At 40.7% G+C, this 24481-nt stretch overlaps 1 protein-coding gene across 1 annotated transcript in view; it reads right to left on the bottom strand.

The window, feature by feature from the left end:
- GPALPP1 (GPALPP motifs containing 1) overlaps positions 1–24481 on the bottom strand; it is a gene marked incomplete in the record, with an annotated part of 254153 nt that overhangs the window by 107704 nt on the left and 121968 nt on the right. Inside the window, 1 exon segment of the mRNA XM_044071711.1 lies at positions 1029–1130. Coding sequence (XP_043927646.1) covers positions 1029–1130 — 102 coding nt within the window.

The following is a 24481-nucleotide window of genomic DNA, read 5'->3' as shown; positions in this document are numbered from 1 at the left end:
AGAAAAGGTGACATCCCAGAAGTCACCAAAGAAGAAAGGCTTGTCAATTCAGAGGTCTAAAACAAAGTATTGTCTTAAAGCAATGATAGTTTAAGATCCCACCTCTATCTCATATTAAATCTGAAAACTTTAGTCAATGGACTAGAGAAAACATAGCAAAATGCTGGACAAGTGTTTCCTAACAGCAGTGTAATCACATCTGGAAGCAATCACTACTGGACAACAAAAGACTAGGATCAGCTGTTGGGATGCTGCAGTCGGTAGTGCCAAAACAGTCACTGCTGGCAAAAAGTCTACATTAGTTGCCAATGTCAAAGGCAGGGGGAACGGGGTGCACTAGTCAGCCATCTTACACAGTATATCTTCCAGTTCTTTCATAAGAATAATAACTTCCACGAAAGAGAAATACATGGGCCACATTCTCTATAACCAAAATGGCCCAACTTCAAAGGCAATAAAGTAATGCCATTAGGGCTTGCATTCTGAACAGGTAGACATCAAACAAATCCATGACCTTCTAGATCACACAACTATCCTAGCATTATTAAGTATTCCTCTGGTCAACTTCTGGCATTCAATTATAGAATAAGGCAGTCTGACAAAACTGTACAGCATAAAAAAAAAAAAAAAAAAAAAAGATTATGACAGTTTTAGCTCTCTGTGGCTCAGCAAGTATACTAATGCACATTCAATGATGGAAAAAGCAGAAAACTATGTAGCTGATTGTGCTGCCAAGACAATTATTTTACTCAAGGCAGTGCATACCCCATTAATTACTTCAAAAATTAAATTTCTGCAGAGTACTGGCACTGATGGATCATAACCAATCTGTGAAGACTGAATGATACTTATGACATTTCATCCATTAAAATATTCCTCTACCTAAGAATGAAACATTACAGCAATCTCTGGCATTATATTATTTTTTTTAAAGCAAGTTTAACACATTAGAAAAAAATCTAAAATAATAAAACTAATACATTACTTCATTTTAATGTACAGAACACTGAAAACTTTTGGTTACTTACATTGTATTCAGTCACTTGTTCTTTCAGTTTTCTGTCGTACTCTGAAACTGCGGGCTTCTCTTCATGCTTTTTGCCAGCATGCGATTTTGCTTCTTTCTTTTCGCAACAGTTAAGAGAAAAAAAAAAAAAAAAAAAAAACAGAAAAAAAGTCAAGCTAAAGTAAACTTTTTTGCCATTCAGAAATCACAAGTGTAAAACCAGAACAAAATTCCGTGTCTCCTGACTCAATGTGCAGACAACATATAGGCTATTTTCACAGATATTTGCACATATAACAACTAGCTATTACATCACGGACGTGCAGGTACACAGACTAATACTACACATAATTAGAAACGCATTTTAACACTTTTCGCAGTGAACACTTACTTGCATGAGACTTTAGCATTGCACAGGTACTTGATTAAGACATTGCACTGATCCTGGCACAGACAGAGATATTTAAGTATTGCACTATGGCTAATTTACGAATTTGTAACATGTAATGCACTGAAAGAAGACATTTTGCTGCATTGCTACTGCTCTAGGTGGCCTATAAGTTAACAGTCATGGTGAATATTGCACTTAATATTAGATGAGACTGGTAACCAGGTGATTGCACAATGAGACAAGCTACTACAGTTTCTACTGACCCAGATGGCCATTATGGAGCATAGTTGTTACTAAAGTTCAGCTGCCTGATGAAACTGTTCCTGAATCTCATAGTTCAGCAACGCATGCTTTGGGAGCGCTTTCTAGATGACAGATGCAGGAACAGTCTAAGCAGGGTGAGTGCAGTATAATTATTCCTCTGGTCATGCCGAGACATTTGGATAAGTACAAGTCATAGACAGATGGTAAGGTGGTCTTGATGATCCTCTTGGCTGTCTTCACCACTCTCTGGAGGGGTTTGTACAGTGAAGAGCAGCTTCCATACCATACTACGAGGGTGGTTGTTCGTCAGGATGCTTTCTATAGCATCTCTGTAGAAGGTAGTGAGAACTGTCGATGGGAGATGTTTTAGTATTGTTTGCATTTCCGGGCCCTACTAAGCCTACCTTGCTCTGTAATCTGTTCAGTACTTTCACAATCAATTCATCATCTTCTCTCGTCCTCAACAGTTTCTGGGTCTTGCTGCAACCTCTTGACTTTTCTCTTATCTGTATTGGATTTTCAAGCTGGAAACTGGCAGGAGCTAAACAAATAGCTTTTCACAAACAATAAATTGAAAACTTAAGTTCTGCCAGTTCCAATGTGATAAATTTGTCCAGTTATGACCTCAGCTTATCTGAATATAAACTGCTAAATAGAGGGCTTTCTTTCATTCCCTCGTATGATGGGGATTTAAGTGAGATGTTAATAGAACTAAGACTATTTGTTAGGACTTTAGATCTGAAGCTCTTATACAAAAATGATGTTAACTACAATAATGATTCTTTTGAAACAGTGTGGCACATTTGTGCCATTTAATACCCCTACTGTCAAAGCTTTTCAAAGTATATGTGAGCAAGAATTGTATGAGCAAGAGAAGAGCTTGCAATTTTTAAAATCTAGACGCTGATGAATGTGATGCAGTCTGTGTTCTAATAGTAACATCATTTTTAAACCAGCTGACAAGGGTGGCAAGATTGTTGTTATGAATGTTAGTCAATATAATGAATGGATGAATGACATTTTAGCTGATACTCATTTTTGTAGAAGTAAATAAGATTTTTATAACTAGTATTACTAGTACAATCAAGGGCTATTTATATGGCTTACTTATAACAACTGAAATGTACAACTTCCTTTACTTAGCTAATCCAGTTAACCCAACTATATATGGTCTCCTGAAAATTCACAAAAATTTGACTACACCACCTATGAGGCCTATTGCCTCAGGGAACAGATAGATTACTACTGCACTTTCTAAGTATTTAGAAAAACAGCTTGCCTCTTTTTTTAAAAAATAGAAGTTATATTAGGGACACCAGAGATTTTTTATGTAGCTTAAAAGAATGGTCATTAGTTAATAAGCTTGATAAAAATCCTTTTAGCAATGATGGATATAAAATCCTTATTTATGGTTATTCCTAAAGAATATGGCTTAGAAGCTGTAAGAGAATTTTTAACTGCTCATGGTGATTTTCAGCATTTAAAATACAACTATGTTCCATGCTTGATATTGTATTGAATAATAATGTATTTATGTTTAATACGAAGTTTTACCATCAGCGACTTGGTGTAGCCATGGGGCTCACCAGTGGCAAACAGATATGCTAATTTAGTTCTAAGTGGGAGAAAAGATTAATTTTTTATGAAGATGGGACCATGTTTAGGAATAAGCAATTATTTTTTAAATGTTTCATGGACAATGTGTTCTTATTATGGAAAGGTGATGTTGATACTCTTAACACATTTGTTAATTTCCTACATTCTTGTACTGAATTTTTAGTTTTTGATGTTAAATTTTCATATGATAACATCAATTGTCTTGATATAGTTGTCTCATGTAGTGATACTAATTTTGATTTATAGAAAACAATGTGCAAGCTGTAAGATATGTCCATTCAGATAGTATGCACCCCAGACATATTTAAAGAGGAGTGGTTAAAAGTCAATTTATGACGTCCAGTAGGTTAAGTACTAAAGATATAACCATTTTGTCTGAAATGGAAGGTATGGCAAAGCACTTTATAAGTAGGGGATATGAGAATACTCTCATTGAGAATACTAAACAGTTGGTGAAACATGAAAGTAATTCAAATATAAAAGAAATAATAAAATGGTTAAAAAATTATTCAGAAAAATTGGAATATATTGAACACTAATCAGGAGGTTAGTCAGATTGTAAGAATTAATCAAGATTTACCTTTAAGAAAGAAAGAAATCTCAATCAATATATACGCTATAAAGATATGAAGACTGGTTTAGAGAGTAGTGTAATCAATAAGAAAAATGGTACTATGCCCTGCTATAATTGCACTTATTGTAAGGAAATTAATACTGACTTGTTCTTTAGGCATCCTGTTAGTCAGGAATTGTTCACATTTAAAGTATCAGGTACTTGTTATACTGAGAATGTGATTTATTTTGCCAACTGTATCCAGTGTGAATGTTTTTATATTCAAAAGTCTAATATGAAACTGAAAGACAGAATTGGTGCACACCTCTCTGAGATTCAAATGAATATTTGTACCAGTGCTTTAGCAAAACATATTTCAAGTAATAGGATAGATTTAAATTTAGGATTTTACAACATATTTCTCAAGATATTCATGGAGGTGATTTCATAACAAGACCAGAACTGATGGGAGTATATCTGGATTAACTGCATTAGAGCGAAAACTGCCAGGGCTTAACAGTAATAATAGTATCAAACCAGACGTGATGTTTTTAAATGTTTTTATATATGTGTTTATTTGTTTAATGTTTTTATAAGTTTTTATAGATCCCTCACCGGGAAAAGCTGACAGATATTAGTTTTTAGTGGTTTATTTTGATGTTTCAGATGTAATGTCTGGGCTGTTAGTTATTAGTACTTAATCTGATATAAAATAATGTGATTATATTTTTAATTCTGATTGTCTGATTTTCTGTAAAAGGAGAGAACATGCAGTGCTATGTATGCATTGAGAAAGAGTTATATACTTGAAAGCTTTACCATTTCATCTGTCTCGTTTCCTCAATAAAAAAGTGTTGTACATTGGGCTTCTGTTTTTTTATATTTTTGGATACCTGTCTTGTAGCTTGGGGTCCTTTAGCTGTTTGGAGAGATTTTCTGTTTTATCATATCAAAATGCACAGACAATCTAGGAAATATCTATGCTTCCCCAGCTGGGAGCTAGTCATTACAAATTCAGAGCTTTGCCCTTTGGTCCCATCACAGCCCCCAGGGTATTTACCAAGTGTAAGACAGTAGTGGCAATGCACTTGAGACTGCAAGGATTCTGGGTGTTTCCATATCTATACGACTGGCTCATAACCACTCCGACCCGACATCATCTAATTCTAGCTCAAGATTAAGTACTCCAGTTATATACCCATGTGGGGATTGTAATCAATCACAGCAAATATCATTTTGAACCAACAAAGATATTGGAATTCACCGATGCCTTGCTCAATATGGTCAATCAAATGTTTTCTCTCCCTTTTGTCAGGATGTCAGACTATTCAGTTCCATGTCAGAAAGATCATTCAGAGTTCTTCTCTTTCAGCTTGACTGATCCTTCAAGCTTTGGGAACCATTGGCAAGGTACCATATGAGAATTCTTCAGTGGACACTGGTAACTCAATGGTCCATGCTCTACCAACCCTTATCCAGTCAGATCAACCCTTATCCAGTCAGATCAAAATAACACAGGCTTGCAAAAATTATCTTTTATGGTGGCTACACTCCAGTCAAGTACACAAAGGTTGTCCCTTTGTTCTTCCCCAACCCAAGGCTGTAGTGACCACAGACACCTCCTAGATCAGGTGCGTGGGCACTTCTTGGGAAAGACTATCGAAGGCACATGGTCTCCCAAAGAGGCCAACATGCATATCAATGTCCTGGAAATTAAAGATATCCTCCTAGCATTGTAGGCCTTCCAAGACACTCTCCCCATAGGGACTACTGCGATCCAGATGGACAATATCTCAGTGGTCTGGTACATCAACAAACAAGGGGGCACCAAATCATACCCCTATGTTGAGAAGTTGTGAAAGTGTGGCAATCTCATCCAATCGATTTCTGACAGCAATGCACATTCTGGAAAAATCCAACGTGACTGCAGGCAAATTAAGTAGGTCCATTTTAATGCCTCACGAGTGGCCCCTCAACATGAAGGATGTGGGAAGGATATTCCATCAAAGGGGACAGCCATGCTGCAATGTCTTTGTATCTCCCCTCAACAAGTTCAGCAGGTTCTTTGCCCTGATCCTCCTAACAGGCGAGTCACCAAGGGATGCTCTACTTCATGACTGGCCCCCAAAGTCTTTACACTTATCCCGTTACCTCTAATCCACAAATTTCTTCAGAAAGCATCTTGATTGAAGAGCACAGTTATCCTCGTTGCCCCTTACTGGCTTTCTCATATTTGTTTTCCTTTTCTTTGGCTTCATCTACTTCATCCTCCATGGATTTTGGATCCAGTTCCAGACCTGCTGTCTCACCTGACAGACATGACAGATCTGGATATTCCAGGCCTAAAATTCACTGCATGGTTTCTCCAATTACATTAACTGCTAGACAGCCTAGGCTCTCCTCCCCTGTCCGTCACATTCTATCATCATCCCACAAAGCTTCCATTAGAAAACTATACAGACATAAATGGAAAAGATGTCATTTGGGTGCAACAAAAGGATCTAAATCCCTTTTTAGTGGCGGTTCTTAAGGTTCTTGAATTTTTAGCTACAATTTTCAATGAAGGTGTTAGCTCTTCTTCTGTAAGAGTACAATAGCTGCCATCTCCAATTTTCATATAAGGGTAAATAACTCATCTTTTGCATCCTCCAAATTTTGTAGCGCCTTTCTATGGGGATCTTTTCTATTTAGACCCCCCCCATTAAAAGATCTCTCCCCTCCTTGGGATTTGAACACTGTTTTACAATCTAACACAATCCCCGTTTGAACCAACAGCTAATTGTGAACTAAAATTCTTGACCTGGAAAACTACTTTTTAGTGGCCAATACCTCTGCCAGAAGAGTATCAGAATTACATCAGAATTACAGGTCCTGTCATCCAAAGCTCCGTACTTAATTTTTTATAAGGCTAGAGTATCCTTAAGGGTCAATCATTCCTTTGTTCCTAAGGTGGTGTCAGAATCCAATATTAATCAAGCTATCAGCCTTCCAGTTTTCTTTCCAAATTTCTCAAATAAAGGAGAACATATGTTGCACCTTTTGGCCATTTATAGTCAATTATATGTTTTTTTATATACATAGAATCAAAATTTGAGGAATTCAGAATTGTCTTTTTTTTGGAATCAGAATTAGGCAAACCAGCTTCTAAAGTGACGTTAGCCAAATGGTCCTCTGACTGTATTAATTCTGCTTACAAAAAATTGGGCTTGACTTCAGTAAAACCACCAAAAGTACATTCCACCAGGTTTATGGCAAATTCTTCAGCATTTTTATCCAGATCGTCATTGAATGATATTTGTGCAGCCACAACTTGGGCTAGTCCTCATACTTTTATTGCTCATTACAAATTGGATTTGGTCTCTAGGGAAAGAAAAGCCTTTGGCTCAACGGTGCTCAGGAATATCCTAACTTAAAAATGGTACAAATAAATGTCACGGAGGGTCCACAATTTAATATTATACCACAAAACATTGAACAATTAAGTCTCCCAAAAGAGACTTCATTAGAATAATTACAAGCCAACACAGAGGCACTGAGTATTATTTAAAAACAATTTTAATTGGCTACAGTTAATGAATCAATTGAACCTGTTCTTTTCATATTTTTTTCTCGTAAAGAACCCAGGTATATGCGGCAGTTAGTACATAGAAAACTTCAATCTTGTTACAAACAAGGCACACACAATTTGTGTATATGCATATACAACAAACAACATTATAATTGTAAGTGATGGCTAAATAAACTGTAATTTATTAGTTTTTGTACTTAGCACAGGAGCAACAGACACACTTGTTTAAACCAGGAGGGAATACTTGACCAAGTCTAAGTTGCCAATTCATTTGCCTCACTTTTTTAAAAGGTTTTTCTAATCCCCACCTTGGGCCAATCTAATTTTTTTCCAGGATACCAAAGCAAAACTTCTTAAATCCCTGACATACAATAGAATGTTTGAATAGAGCACAGATTTCATTTTTGCAGGCAAAGTTGTGTGTGTTTTATATAGATATATATATATATATATATATATATATATATATATACACACACACACACACACACACACACACACACACACACACACACACACACACATGTTTTTAAGGCATGCTCAGTCTTGCAAACATAAAATGGTCAACATTCAATACAACAGGCAAAATATGCCACACTTGAGGTGGCACAATCATCATCCTGAAATGTTATTCTGGTATTCATCATATTATGTAATGTTAAGGTCTGGTTCATAGTGATGTTAAGTACACTGTTTACAACACCCACATAGAACAGTTCTGTAAAACCTTGCTATAACCATAGATGTCCTTCTCTGATATGCTGCAGTATTCTTTACAGGAGGGAAGATTGCCAGAGGTGGTCCCCAACATCTGGACAGTATATAAAAGCCTTTTACCACTGCAGGGTACAAGGGACATGGCACATAGACCTGCCTGCAGTCAGCATAGGCCATAAAAGTGACATTCGCATGCAACATCCTCAGAACTGAATGCCCCAATAGGAACACCAGCTTAAGGAACAAAAGGAGGAAAACATACAGACGCAAAAAAGACATGAACCAGGTGGAAAGGTGGGAGGGACTGAATACTGCAACACAAGAGAACATCTATGGTTATGGTAAGATTTTACACAACAATTCTGTGAGTATCAAAGCTCATGAAGAAGAGACGGGGGAGGAGGAAGGAGCAGAGGCGCTGTAGAAAACCACATGAAGAATAGCACTACCAAACCTGCTTTGGATCTGGAGATATCATCCAACATGAAATGTTTAGTGAAAGTGTGAAAAAAAGTCCAAGTGGCTGCTTCCAAAATAGAAGTAGAATCCAAACCTTGAAAAAAGCACCAGAAGAGGCAACAGCTCTAGTAGAATGAGCCTCAGCAGAGGAAGAAACACTCTTTCCATGAAAAACATAACAGGATGAAATGGTCTTGGAAATCCAAGTAGAAATTGTCTGCTTGAAAACAGGCCTTCCCAGAGCCCTGGGATGAAAAAAGACACAAAAAGCTGATCAGATTTCCTGACAGCCTTAGCTTTATCCAAATAAAATCTGAGTTGTCCATGCACATCCAAGGTATATAGAATCCTCTCTCTAGGACACTGTGGTGAAGGAAAAAAGGTGGGCAAATTAAAAACTAAGGGACAACTCATTCACAATCTTCCCTCATGTAAACAATTAGCTAAGCTTCTGGTGCCATTCTAAGGGAATCCAGTATCTGTCTGCCTGGGCTGACATGATCGACAGACCAAGCTCCTTTGCCAGAGATGGCCTGCACCTGTCACCCTTGGGATTCCGGATACTGGCAAAGGCTCTTGCCACACCTACAGTGCCTTTTTTAGGCAAGGTTCAAATGACAAATTCACCACCGTAACAGGTACAAGCAAGCAAAATCTGAGGGTAATGCTACTCAATGCTAGAAGTCTAAACCTCAAAATGCACTCACTCGAGGCACTCCTTAAAATGGAGAACACTGATATCTGTGCAGTGACAGAGACCTGGTTCAAAGCTCCAGAGAGAACCCCTGCATTACCAGGCTATAATTCATACCACACCTTTCGGCCACCAAACCCGGGCCGAAACACTAAAGGTGGAGGCGTGTCCATATTCATTAAGGATATCCACACCTCCAAGCTAGTTGCTCAACATAATGCATCAGAGATTATCCAAGTTCAACTAACTCTGGGCAAAACCACAATCCAGATTGTAGCTTGCTACAGACCCCCCCACCATGCCCCAGGATTCTCACTCCTCTTTTCTTGATACACTGGAAAATATTAAGGTACAACCCAACACTTTAATAATGGGTGATTTGAACTACCCTACATTAACTGGGAAAACTACTCACGTACCAACTCTTTTGCTCAGCGTTTTCTGGAAATCATCAATTCCAACGCTTTGGATCAACTTATCCACAACCCCCACCAGGGGCAGCAATATCCTAGACCTGGTCATCACCAACATGGGTGACTGGTGTTCCACACCAGAGGTCAGCTCCTCGTTGGTCAGATCCGACCACAAGCTAATCACCCTAGACCATCCACATTTCGCTCCCACCCCTCATTAGGAAAATAACCGTAAAAAATTTCTCCAAAGCCAACTTCACGCTTCTTAAGACAGAAGTGGCAAACTTCACAACACCCATGCAGATGGACAATACAGTTACGACTGCTGAATCCTACACAAATGCACTTTATAAGCACTTACACGAGTGCATGGATCGTGCTATCCCTAACAGAACCAAGATGCTATCCTCCAAAAAAAGGAAGCCAATCTGGTGGTCTTCTGCCATAAACCAACTCTAAAACAAGAGAAAGAAACTGTTGCAAAAAAGAATAAAATCCCAGAAGCTGAGATCCCTCATAAAAATCCTCCAAAGCCAGTTATGAAAACAAAATTGCCACCAATTCTAAAGACAACCATAAAGCATTCTATAGCTATGTCAAAAATCTCAATGGCAACACTCAGATCTGCTCTGAGTTACAGCACAATGACACTAAATATACAGAACCAACTGATATTGCCAACATCCTGACAGATAGGTTCAAACCTAACTTTACCCCCCTTTCACCCCCTAAAGGGCCCATCTTTATATCGGAAGAATGCAAAGCTCCTGTAGTCACGGCTGCACAGGTAAAAACTTCACTCTCCAAAGCCAAGAACACAGCATCTATGGGACCTGACAACATCCCAAGCTGCCTTCTACATGAATTACAGAATGAACTGGCACCCCACCCAAGTACCATGTTCAATCATAGCCTCACCTCAGGCTTTGTGCCCATTGAATGGCGCACCGTGACTGTTATCCCACTCCACAAAGGGGGGGGGGGCCACAACAGACCCCGGGAACTACCGCCCCATTAGCCTGACGAGCCTCGTCTGTAAGGCCATGGAACGTATCATCATGGAACTCGTAAACAAAGACATTGGAGATCTCCAAACTCTGGACCCCACACAGTTTGGGTTTGTAAAAGGCAGATCAGGTCTCCTAAACCTGATAGACTTCTTTGAAGTAGTCACCAAAACCATAGATTAGGGTAAGGTGGTTCACAAAGCCTATCTAGATCTCGCCAAGGCATTCGACACCATCCCCCACTCTGGAATTATAGATAAACTCACTAAACTAGGTATAAATCCCTATGTCACAAGATGGGTTTCCAACTGGCTTACTGAAAGAACCCACACTGTGAAAGTAGCAGACTCCAAATCAGACTTCAGACCAGTGACAAGTGGAGTAAAACAGGGTTCAGTCCTGGGTCCTCTCCTGTTTGGTATCTACTTCTGTGAAGTACAGGCTAACACAGAATGTCTTTGGCTAACTAAATTCGCAGATGACTGCAAACTAGGAGCCATAATTGAAACTCCTAAAGATGTGGACATCCTACAAAAGGGCCTCACTGAGACAGATGCCTGGCGTCAAAGACATGGTCTCAAGCTCAATGCCAAAAAGTGCATTGTCATCCCCTTTGGTAAAAACTCTGCACCCATGAACTACCACATAGGCGGTAGTCTACTTAACACCGAAAGTGTGACAAGAGACCTTGGGACACAGGTGGACAGTAGTCTCTCCTTTGATAATCATCGCCACAGTGGTCAGGAAATCCTTCTACGTGGCACACCTCATCACAAAAGGTTTCTCATCCAGAAAAAAGAGAGGTCATTGTTCCCCTCTACTCATCACTCATTAGACCCATTATAGAGTAAAACGCCCCTTTTGGCATTTACCTCAAGACATCTACAACAACTGGAAAGGCCGCAAAAATACCTCACAAAGAGGATTACTGGCCTCAAACAGATGCCTTACGCAGACCGTCTCAAAAAAACTCCAGCTTTACTCCGACGCATATTGCCTACTCAGAGGCGATCTCTGCCTATCATACAAAGCTATGTCAAACCCAGAGCGGATGGACATGCTCCACTTAAAGAAATCCCAATCCCTCCGAGCTACACACTCTAGGGACCTAAACCTTGTCACCACAATAAACAGAACATGCTAGAGGGATAGATTCTTGTCCCAGAGACTTCCAATACTCTGGAACAGACTACCTATGTCAAACAGAGCTCCTCATTAGCACTCTTCAAGAGAAATCTTGATGATTGGATGGGTAATGGGAAATTCACCCCGGGGATCACTTCTGTGGTTCTGCTTGACAGGGGCACAGGAAAATAATTTTCTTGGGTGGCAAAAGCCAGGAAACCTTTTTGGCTAGGCTTGTATAGGCCCTAGTACCTACCTATGAACCTTGGACATAAAGGAAGGAGTGGTACACAAAGAAACCCATCCTTATGAAAAACTAGGAAAGGTAGAAAGGCCATCAAAGCCTGAAGCTCAGACACCCTTCTAGGAGAGGTGATGGCGAGTAATTGCAGAGTCTTCCAAGTACAATGTTGCAGGGAAGCTGTGGCTGCAGGTTCAAAAGGAGCCACAGTGAGTTTTTCCAGAGCACAACTTAGATCCCAAGGAGGGAGAAGCTTTATGTGAAGGATGCCTTTTAAGAAAATGTTACCTCTAATCTAGAGGTCAATGGTGGAGACAAAGGCAGATGAGCAGAAATGGCTGATAGGTGAACTTTAACAGAATTATAAGATAGAACCAAAGGAGTGTCCACAAAAAAAATGGATTTAGGTTAGGAGACAGAACCTAGATGAAAAACCTCTTCCATTTTAATGAACACGATTTCCTGGTATCAGGTTTTCTGGCCTCCAACAGAACCCTAAGCATGTCTTCAGAAAAGAGGTGCCTGAAAGGAATCAAAAAAATTATCACCCACAATGTCATCTGCAGAGTTGACAGATGTAGGTGTATGAGAGATCCATGGTCTTATATGAGAAGATCCATCCTGTGAGGTAGCTTGTGATGACTGGCAAAATGAAGAAGAGGGAACCACTGCTGTCTTGGACAAAAATGAGTCACCGTTAAGATTTTTGGCTTGTCCAGCTGAATCTTCAGCAATACTTTCTGAATGAGAGGGAAGGGGGGATGCATACAGAAAGAACCATTCCCTTACAAGAAATTGAAAAGGTGACCACTTTCCAGACCAGAGGACCTGGGACTCTGGCAAAAAAATATGGAAGTTGTTTGTTCAAAGGGAAGGCAAAGAGATCAACTTGAGGTGTACACCACCGGTGGAGAATGTCCAGAAACATATCCCTGTGAAGCATCCATTCGTGGGATTGAATCTTGGACCTGCTCAGTGTGTCTGCCACTACATTCTGATTGCAGGAGATATACACTGTCTGCAGAGTGACCTGGCACTGACCTGCCAGCTCCCATACCAGGAGAGGTAGCTTGCACTGAAGATAGGATCCCCTCCCCACCATTTTCTTACATACCAAACTACTGTGGTGTTGTCTGTAAACAGTTTCAGGGGTCCTAGATGTAAGAGTTTCAAAGGCCTGAATAGCCAGCAGAAGAGCTCTCATTTCTTTTATGCTGTGTTTTGCCTTTGAGAAGAGGACCAAAGGCCTTGTACCTTCAAGTCTGCAAAGGCTGCCTCCCCCCAACCCATGTTTGCGGTATCTGTGAGCAAGTCTGGAAGAGGAGGATGCAAAGGAAGACCTGGGTTTTGTGAAAACTGCTAAATCCACAAATGTAGCTCCCTCTTTAGGCAAGGAAGAAGAGGAAGGACAAACTCCAATGGGTGCAAATGCTGTCTCCAAACAGACTTGAAGAACCACTGAAATTTTCTCATGTGCAGTTTGGTCAAAGGCAACATGGGGAAAGTGGATGCCACAAATCCCAGCAGCTTGAGAAACTCCCTGGCTGGCAGAGAGTGCAAAGGGAGAAGGCTTTGGAAGTAGTTGATTAGAAACAGAACTTTTTGAGGAGGTAGGGAAGCCACCATAAGGTCTGTCTGTATCCTGCACCCCAGGAAGATGTGGTTCTTGGACGTGGTGAGGAAAGATTTTTTTTTCCAAATATTTGTGAAACTCAACCTTTGTAAAAGGAAATGACAAAATGAAGATGTTATTGCAAAGTCTCTGAAGTGATGCCTGGAGCACCAGGGCGTCCAGATAAGGGAAGACCTGTATAAAGTACAGTTTTGTACCTACCATAAATGTAGATGTTCGAAGATCCACATTGCTGCAGTCCTTACACTTGGGTAGTCCGCTGTCCTCGGTCCTTGTGGAGAATATCAAAGTATAAGGCTGACGTCGGTCAAGGCGCTTAAGACTGACATCAGAACGTCAGGGTACAAATGCGCATGACCGACGTCATATCCTCAGTCTTTTCTTGCCCCAGATGTCAGAAGACCCTAAAAAGAAAGGTCAAAACCAAAAGACAGCAAAAAACAACCAACCACCCTTGCACTAATCATATGTACAATATATACAGTATCCACAATATTCACAACCCAAACCACACAACCGCCTCTAACTACAGAGGGGAAGGAGGGAGGGTAAATTGGACTGCAGCAATGTGGATCTTCGAACATCTACATTTATGGTAGGTACAAAACTGTACTATGTTCTTCATCTCACATTGCTGCAGTCCTTACACTTGGGTAGAATCCCAAAGCAGAGGTAAGGGAGGATGGCAAAACTATAAAGCATTAGGAGCTGCCAAAATGCCCTGTAAAATTGCAGTGGCAAAACCAGCCCTAGATTTAGAGTAAAGTGGAAGGTGGTAATGCTTAGAGAAAGTATGCACTGAACTCCAAGTAGCTGCCTCCAAAATATCTTTAGTCGCCACCCCTTAAAATGCTGTAGAAGTGGCAGTAGCCCTAGTGGAATGAGGCCTAATCCCAACTGGAATCTCCTTACCATGATGGGAATAACAGAAAGCAATACAAAACCCAATCCACTTAGAAATAGTTTGTTTTGACACAGGCTTGCCCTGAGAACCCAAAGCAAATGAAACAAATAACTGCTGAGACTGCCTGAACCCTTTAGTTCTGCTCAAATAATATCGCAACTGCCTGTGTATATCCAAAGTGTGCAAAATCTTTTCCCCTTTATTTTGGGGGTTTGCATAAAAAGTAGGCAAATGAATAGTTTGGTTTAAAGCCACACTAGAAACCACTTTAGGCATAAAGGAAGGATTAGTACGCAAAGATACCCTATCCTTATGGAAAATTAAGAAAGGCTCAACTGCCATAAGGGCCTGTAATTCAGAAACCCTTCTCGCAGAGGTAATGGCCAACAAAAAAGCAGTCTTCCATGATAAATATTTCAACTCGGCAGTAGCTGCAGGCTCAAAAGGTTGTAGAGTAAGTTTCTCCAACACAAAATTGAGATCCCAAGCAGGAGTAGGAGCTCTACGTGGGGGTCTTATATTCTTTGCCCTTCTAAGGAATTGCTTAAACAAAGGATGAGAAAACAATGGTGGGTCACAGTCATAGTGAGCAGAAATTGCTGCAGCATGAACCTTAATAGAAGAGGAGGACAAACCTTTGTCCAGTAACTCAGTAAGATATTGAAGAGCCACACTTAAATTAGGCTTAGAAACATCAAATTCCTTTGCTGTACTCCAAAATAAAAATCTCTTCCATTTATCTGCGTACACTTTCCTTGTACTAGGCCTTCTGGCCTCCAAAATAACATTCAAAACTTGCTGTGGAAGCTGAGACCCTCCAGGGTTTAAAACAGAATATGCCAGGCTGTTAGATGTAGAGAGTGAAGTTTGACATTGAGTAAATGACTGTTCTCCTGAGACAGCAGGTGTGGAATCGAAGGCAAAGGCCATGGAGGCTCCGTACCAGACTTCTCAGTAATGGGTACCAGTGCTGTCGAGGCCAATCTGGAGCTATTAAAATCATCTTTGGCTTGTCCTGTCTGACCTTCAGGAGTACCTTTGGGAGGAGAGGCAGAGGTGGAAAGGCATACACATGAAGATTGCTCCAATTGAATGAAAGAGCATCCACTTTCCAAGCTGTGGGATGAAACCTTTTTGTGCAAAACTTTGGCAGCTGGTAGTTTAGTGGAGAAGCGAACAGATCTATGTCTGGAGTTCCCCATAACACTGTCAATTTCTGAAATACATGAGGATCCAATTTCCACTAGTGGGGATCCATAATTTGTCTGCTCAACACATCTGCTAAGGAGTTCTGTGCTCCCGGTAGAAACCTTGCCTGAAGATTTAGCTGTAAACTGAGAGCAGTCTCCCACAAAATCATTGCTTGTCTGCATAGAGGATAAGAATGTCCCCTTGCTTGTTGATGTACCACATGACAGTTGTGTTGTCTGTTAGAACCAACACCTGCCCTGGAAGAAGTAAATCCTTGAAAGCTATTAATGCAAATTGGACTGCTAACATCTCCTTCAAGTTGATATGTAGATGTTGAAGTCTGGCAGGCCACGTGTCTTGTACCCACTTTCCATTTAGATGAGCTCCCCAAGCTTTGTCTGAGGCATCTGTCGTTAGAATCTGACTCGCCTCTGGTCGGGTCACAGAGAGTCCCTTGTTTAGGTGACATTCCTGAGCCCACCACAAAAACTCCTTTTGAATGCAAGGTATTATCTGAATGACAGTGTCCATATCTTGGCAGTGCTGTGTCCATACATTTTTGAGATACCATTGTAGCTTCCTCATATGCAGTTTGGCATTGGGAAGCACCAGAATACAAGATGCCATGAACTCCAAGGCTTGAAGGACTGTCCTTGCAGTCAGCCTGGACTGATGAGACAATTGATGGAAGTAAAGAGAAAGATTCTTTTGTTTGTCCGGGGTCAAAAAGGCCATCTGGGACACTGTATTCAGTCTCACACCCAGAAAGCACATGTCCTGAGAGGGTACTAGACTGGACTTTATTTCGTTCACAGAATACCCCAGGCATCTTAGCACTGCTATCACATACTGTAAATGATGAAGAAGTTCGTCCTTTTCTTGGGCCAGAATCAGGCAATCGTCCAAATAAGGATAGATCTGTATTCCTCTTAGCCTGAAGAAAGCTATCACTGGAGCCAGAACTTTCGTGAACACTCTGGGAGCAGTAGATAAGCCAAAGGGCAATGCAGAGAACTGATAATGAGAAGTCCCAGCCCGAAAACGCAGATACTTCCTGCAACTGAGCCTGATAGGAACATGAAGGTAAGCCTCCTTGAGATCCAGAGTCACCATCCAGTGATCTTTGCCCAGCAGAGGCAAAAGCTGTTGTAACGTCAACATTTTGACCTTGGGAATGTCCAGATATGTGTTGAGGATAGATAAATCCAAAATTGGTCTCCACGTGTTCCCCTTCTTTGGTACTAGGAACAGGCGATAATAAAATCCTAGGCCCACTTCTGGTAGAGGGACCGGTTGTATGGCCCCTATTTGAAGTAGCAGAGAAATTTGCTTGTGAGCCTCTAGTCTTTGCTGAGGAGGAACGTCTGGCATGCCTTTGAAAGGAGGCAAGGTATGGAAATAAAACTTGTAACCTTGGTGTATGATATCCAATACCCATCTGTCTTGAGTAATCAAACTCCAATTTTCCTTGAAGAGTGCCAACCTTCCTCCCAAAGGTGCTGCCAGGCAACCCGAAGACTGTGCAGGTGAACCCCCCGTTCTAGGTCTGAAGGAACTCTGAGCTCTGCCCCTACCACGTCTAGATCTACCCCTAGACTGAGAATCATAAGAAGGATACGTCCACCCCTTAGCAGGCCAATTCCTACTAAACTTCGGAGGCTGAACTTGCAAAAAATCTTTAACAGCCTGCATAGACTTAGCCTTGTCTTCCATTTTCTTCAAGACTGACTCCACAGGTGAACCAAACAACACATCAGACTGTAAAGGAGCATCCAAAATCCTTGTCTTAACATGGTCAGATAAATTCTGATCCCTCAGCCAGGCGTGCCTGCGAAGAACTGAACCAGTGGCAGCCACCCTAGACGAGGCCTGTACAGCATCAAAACCACATTGTAAAGAATGCTTACCCACCTGTTCCGAGACATGCACCAAATCTTGTAATTCTTTACACTCAATGCCTTCCGCCAGAGCATCTACCTTAGACTTCAATTGAGAAAGAAGATAGTTTTGATATTTCAACATGTGAAACTGGCAATTCAAAGCCCTCATAGCTAAGGTGGAAGAAGTATAGACTTTCTTCCGCCATCTATCCAAAGCTCTGGCCTCTTTATCTGGAGGAACCGGATTTTTTACAACAGAGGCCTTGACACCCTTAGGTCCCTGACTAACAGTTTCTGGGTCCGCCCTAGGACTCTTATAAAGATATTTATGAGCCTCAGGCACCCTGTAATACCTATCCGGTTTAACAGGAGCAGGAGGCAAAGAATCAGGATTAAGAGAAGCCTCTGCAAACACATCTTCCACAACATCCAGAACAGGAGGTATAGCCAAAGGCCTATGCTGGGGTAAAAGCAAAAATTCCCTAAGCCTTTTCCTGGAATCAGAGAAGTCCTGACCTTCCCACTTAAAATGTTCCCTCATGGAATGAAGAGTCTCTGAAAAGAAAAATCCTCTGGAGGAGAAGCAGAAGGAGTCGAATCATCTGCATCAGAATCAGAATAAGGAGAGTACTCCTGCAAGTCTTCAGCCGAAGACTCTGAAACATCCGAAGCCTGCTCAAAACTCCCCAACTCTGGTTCCACCCTAGGCCTCTCATCAGGAGGGGGCAAAGAACCTCTAATCAAAGTAATTAAATCTTCTGCCATTTTAAGCATGTGCTTCTTGGGCACAGATCCTGTAGAACTAGGAGTGACACCAACAGAAGCTAAACCTGGCCTGCCTCTGGGAGAAGCCTTGGAAACAGAAGGAGAGGGCCTAACCACCCTAGGAAGGGGGGGGGGGGGAGTACAGTAACTTGAGAAGCCCCTTCAGCCTGACCTGCCTCCTGAGAGGCCACATCCTGCAATATCAAAGTCTCCCCCTGGGACTCCAGAGAAGCCTCCGGCGGAACCACCGGTTCCACTGACGCCTCTAAAGAACCGGCGTCTGGTACAGACTACTCTTCTTGCCTGGGTTTAGCTGCTTTGTCTTTGCGCTTCTTCGAAGAAGCGAGCGTCGGAGCATCCGACGGCATATTATAATTGCACCGCTTCCCGAAGACCAACCTGGCACAATCTAACCTTCGCTTAATAGTGCGCTTATTGAACCTAGCACAAAAGCGACACCCAACAACGTCGTGCTCAGGCCCCAAACAAGGAATACACAAAGTACGATAATCCCTATGAGGTATCTGCTTCCCACAAGAAATACAGTTATTCACTTTTTCTGACATCCGGTAAACCACTGAGGCAAGAAAAAACTAAAATATTCCCCAACGGGGTACTTAGCCAACTTTGACTCTGTCTGAAACTCCAAATTCGAAAAATTTCAGAACGCCGAACGGCACTTGCAACGCTGCTTCTGCATCGGACCATGCGGCAAAAAAGACTGAGGATATGACGTCGGTCATGCGCATTTGTACCCTGACGTTCTGATGTCAGTCTTAAGCGCCTTGACCGACGTCAGCCTTATACTTTGATATTCGGGCCGACCGAGGACAGCGGACTACCCAAGTGTAAGGACTGCAGCAATGTGAGATGAAGAGCATCCTGAATTCTGCAGAATGCAATGACAGGAGCTAAGCATTATGTAAATACCCTTGTTGCCATAGAGAACCCAAAGGGCAAAGCAGACAGCTGAAAATGTGAGGAAGCAACAGAAAAATGCATTAATGTCCTGTAAAGGAAATGAATGGGAATATGAAGGTAGGCATCCTTCATATCCAGGTAGGCCAGAAAGGCCTGTGGAACGATGAGAGGAAAGAAAGGTTTGTACAAAGAGAGCATGTGAAAGGCTGGAACCTTCAGGAAGGTGTTGAGGTGAGAAAGGTCTAGAATGGGTCTCCAAGAGCCATCTTCACTGGATACAGGAAACATCCCAGAATAGAAACTTCAACTTTGGGGCAGTGGAACTTGTGGTCTAGTTCCCTGGGATTTCAGATCCTGAAGCACGTCTGGAAAGAACTGAAGTTACTTTTGTGGTAGTTGAGGAATTCCCATGAAGGGAGGGACAGACTTCCAGACCATGATGGTACCCCTTTGTGGATAATGGAAAAAATGCAAGAATCTTGAGTTATGTTTTCCCAAGCTGGAAAAAACAGAGAGAGAGAGAGACAGAGAGAGATGCTGAGAAAGGGGGATGTGGGAGAGGCATGGGTGGTAGTCATAAGACTACCTGGCTTATCAGGAATGAGCTGCTTCTGGGAAGGTGCAGTCTGAGTGGGTTTAGAAGCAAGAGCTTTCCTAGCCATACTCTTACCTCTGGAAGGAGGAGTGCAAGATTGTTTCATAACAAAAGCAGTTTTAACACACAGGATAATTCCTTTGGAATTTAGGAACTGGAGACAAAAATGTGCCGAAAATCCTGTAACTCTACCAGTCTTCTGTAGAGATTTGAACTTAGCTGCAGCAGTCCCAAATAAGGCATTATTATCTAAGATATGTCCATCATCTTTGCCTTAAAATCATCAGGGAGTGGTTGAAGCCTCAACCACGAATAACTCCACAAGACCAAGCCCGATGCAGCACCTCTACATGGTGCCTCAGCTGCATTATAGCTGCATTTAATGGAATGACGGGTCAACTGAAACAAAGCCCCCAAAACAGAGCAAATCTGAGACTATTTCCGAATCTGAAAGGTCAGACAGAAGCCAAGTAGCCTGAGAAAGAAGAGCTAAGGCATACTTAGTCACGTGGGTTTGGTAGTTGATAGTAAGGAAAGCCAGAGTAGCTGAGGTGTAGACCTTTTTCCCCAACCTTCCCATAATTCTACTCTCATCAGAAGGGAGTAGTTAAGTGGATGGCAAAAATCTGGATGGTTCATTATCAGCAGCAGAAACCACAACTGGATCTGCAGAAGGACATTTATACAGGAATTTACAGTCCTCTGGAACTTCCAGATAAAAACCTATCTGGCCTTTTAGGGGTAGGAGGTTGAGAATCCAGAGCCTTTGATGCAGAAGAGAAGACATCAAGAAAGGCTGGTAAAACAGGAGGCACAACAGATGGTGAAAGGGAGTCCATTTGAAGCAAATCATAATATCTTTTCTGCACCTCAGACATCTGAGAGCAGTCTCATTTGAAGTACTCCCTCATCCATGCCATAATCTCCCCAAATGTGTTATTCTCACTAGGAGACTCAGTGCCATTAGATTATTCTTCAGGGGAAGGATACTCTAAAACAGATGCAATCTGGGCAGTGTAAGCCAAGGGATTCATCCTCCAAGGAATCCTCCTCATCAGAAAGAACCTGCTCCCTAACCCTTTTGTGAGGGGAGTACTCTATCAGAAATTAAATGCGTCCGTCCAAGTGTTAAGGACTTCTTTAGAATACCAATTATAAAATCTCAAATTTATATGTGCACACACCCCCTCATTACACCATGTGACCAATTAACTACATAACCATCCAAAACCTCAAGGCCAACAACTTCAGATTTATTTTTAAAATTCAAAGAAATGAAGTGGCAGTTGAAATGCCTAACAGTGTTCCCTGGGTTAAATGATATAATTTCTATCAGCAGTATTTTGAAGTTAAAAGCTATGTTTATTTTACAAATATTTATTTTTAAACAAATTCATTGTTGGTTATATATGAATGTGTGTGTGTGTGTGTGTGTGTGTGTGTGTAATATAATATATATATATATATATATATATATATATATATATATATATATATATATTTTGTAAGCAATTGTCATTTTTAAAAGTAAAGTTTTAAAGTTGTCCTTTAGGCTTTGGATGGTTATGTAATTAATTGGTCACATGGCGTAATGAGGGGGTGTGTGCACATACAAATTTATTGAGCTTTTTATGGTTGGTATTCTGAAGAAGTCCTTAACACTTGGACGAAAGCGCGCTTAATTTTGATAATAGAGAGAACTCCACTTCAGGACTTGGTGTCTTTTTTTTCTGAGTTTGGAACGGTTTCTTGCTTTTTTCCTTTTGTGAGGGGAAGAAGTTAAAGGGGAGACCCCTGAGAGAGGTCTTAAAGCCATGAAGACATTAAAAAGGCCTTGTGAAAAGGCCTGCCAGATGATTCTTGAAGGACAGAAACATGTTTAGATTTCGGTTTCTCTTTTACGTGGACATCAGGTTTGTGTAATGTGGAGGGTCCCTACGTAGGCCTACCCTGAGTAAGTGCCGTCAGAACATCCTCCCAGATTAAGATCTGCAGAATACTTAAAGGTCCTTCTGAAACAGTGAGTCGAGATTCCTCCTGTCCTTCTGAAGTGGATGTCTACAAAACCTCCAAGGACATGCCAGTAGCTGAATCCCCGATGGCCTCCAAAGAGGTACCCGCCGATGAATCTGAACCAGTATCCGAATGGACCTGTGGGCCTTCAGTGGCCTGAGGGATGTCCAGAATAGGAGGTACAGCCAAAGTAACAAGCTTGAATTTTTTAAAGCCTTCTTTGCAGGCTAAGCAGAAGGCCCCAGTGCACCCTCCAGAATGTCGTGCACTAACCTTTTAAGCCTCTGATTTTCAAAGTAGATGCTAAGAGAGGAAAGGCAGCTCCACTGGGTCTTCTATAAGAAGACTTTTTTTTTATATTTTTCCCCTAACAGATTTGTTTAATTTTCAACTGAATTGTATAGGTCATAGGTCACATTTAAGGTGGGAAAAGTTTTGAAATGATTTATTGTGGTCTCATTTTTTATATTACAAAAACCTGGCATTTTAACAGGTGTGTGTACACTTTTTATATCCACCATACGTGTGTGTGTGTGTATATATATATATATATATATATATATATATATATATATATACACACACACATACATACATACATATATATCTACACACACACACACACACACACACATTATATATATATATATATATATATATATATATATATATATATATATACACACACATACACACACATATATACACATATATAAAACGTAAAAAAAAATTATTCAGAAATAGACATACACAGAAATACTGCAATATATAGAAAACCAGAAGCCAATAAAAAATCCTTTATATTTCATATAACAAATAATAAAAAGTAGTCAACAATGACCAAGGAAAATGCAGCTGTAATAAACAACTCACCCACTACAAGTAAGGACTCTGGATGTTTCAAAGATATGTTGTTAATGATTAAAGTTGAATTAATAATGGGATACTTATCTAAGCCATCTTAGCATACATTTAATAGTTAGGGACTTATTCAGACCAAGGAAAGATTCGGCATTAAGCAGTAGCTGCCACTCAAGTTCCTGCACCTCCAACACTGTGTCATAATCACCAAAGAAAATGTCTACTTGTTGTAAAACAAAAACCTAAACCAAAACTATGCTTAGGTAAGGCAATTTTAATGTTCCCATTTCTTATGGCAGCACAATGCTATTTAATACTACTAGACATTTTTCTGCAAGTCTTGCCTACATAAAAACTGCATGTGGAGAAAACACTCGCATAAATCACTCTAACTATTGCGATCAAAATGTCTGTTAAACTTTTAGTATCACAATGCTTAAAAACAAAAATGGCCTGTAAGAATGTGTTTACAAGAAATGCAAGATCCACAGGAAAACATGCCTGGAGTTAAATTAACACTTGTACGTTCGTCAAGATGAAAGGAAGAATCCGAATGTTCAAAGGACATCCACAGTGATTTAGTAGTTGTGTGTGAAAATGTAGGTCTTTCTCCTATCAAGGATGAAACTTCCCTGTTATTCCTGATAACACTTCAGTTTCTACAATTATTTCTGATAGCTGATATATTTTGGCTAATGGGGAGTGGGAAGCTCAGAGTCCCATCTATATTAGTGATAGAAGACGTGGGGGCTTGGTCCAAAAACTGTGGTGGAATGGTCTCTTGGAGGATTTGGTAAGAAACCTCCACTCGGTTGGTTCTGTCCAGAACCTCGTGGGTTGTAGCTTGCGTGCATGCCAAATGAGTAACAATATTAGCTGGATTCAAGCTGAAATTGATTTCTGACATGTTTCATTCTGAAGTAGACTGAAATCCATATTGCAGTATAGGTTTATATTTCGAGTCAAAAGACAGAATAACTTCTTTACTTATGTTATCAGCTATGTGTTGTGGATAACTTCTGGCAACAAATAGTGAGATGAGGAAGTGGCACTCATCTAGAAAGGTACTGTTGTCACTGATGATCTGGGACAGTCTAATGAATTGTCCCTTGACAAAATTCTTTTTCGTGAAAAATGGATGCTGGCTGCTGAAGTCTAAGTAACTAGTGCCAGCACCCTCTTTTAATGAAGAATGTGATGCACGGCCAGTTCATTAGACTTCCACGTACTGTTAGTGAAGATGCCACTTAAGTGAATGAGCCCATCTTTTTACAACAGCAGATCATGCATACAAACTATCCTAAAGCTTTAGTCAAATTTATTTCTCTGAAGTGGCTGCTGCCCACTATATTAAACTCAAACCTATTCTGAGGTTTGGGTTTCAACTCAAGTTAAAGATTTCTTCACAAAATGACCATTCCCCTGATCCTTCTTTTACCAACAAGCAGGGTTATACATGCCATTAGGTCTATTATTAATAAAAACTGGGACATTATTACTAGTCATCGAGAAGCTGGCACCACAGTAGCACAAAGTTCTTTATTAAGCAAAGCATGGACTAAGACTTTACGGAGCTTTTTGATAAAAATGACTAGCCACTATTGATTCATAACAGCGCAGATAAACCTTCAGGGATTATCGCCAAACTTGTTTAAAATTCTTG

The sequence above is a fragment of the Protopterus annectens genome, chromosome 5.part0 (genome assembly GCF_019279795.1).
Source record: "Protopterus annectens isolate FY-2018-M chromosome 5.part0, PAN1.0, whole genome shotgun sequence".
Taxonomy (NCBI): Eukaryota; Metazoa; Chordata; order Ceratodontiformes; family Protopteridae; genus Protopterus; species Protopterus annectens.
This window is presented reverse-complemented; position numbering and strand designations above follow the sequence as displayed.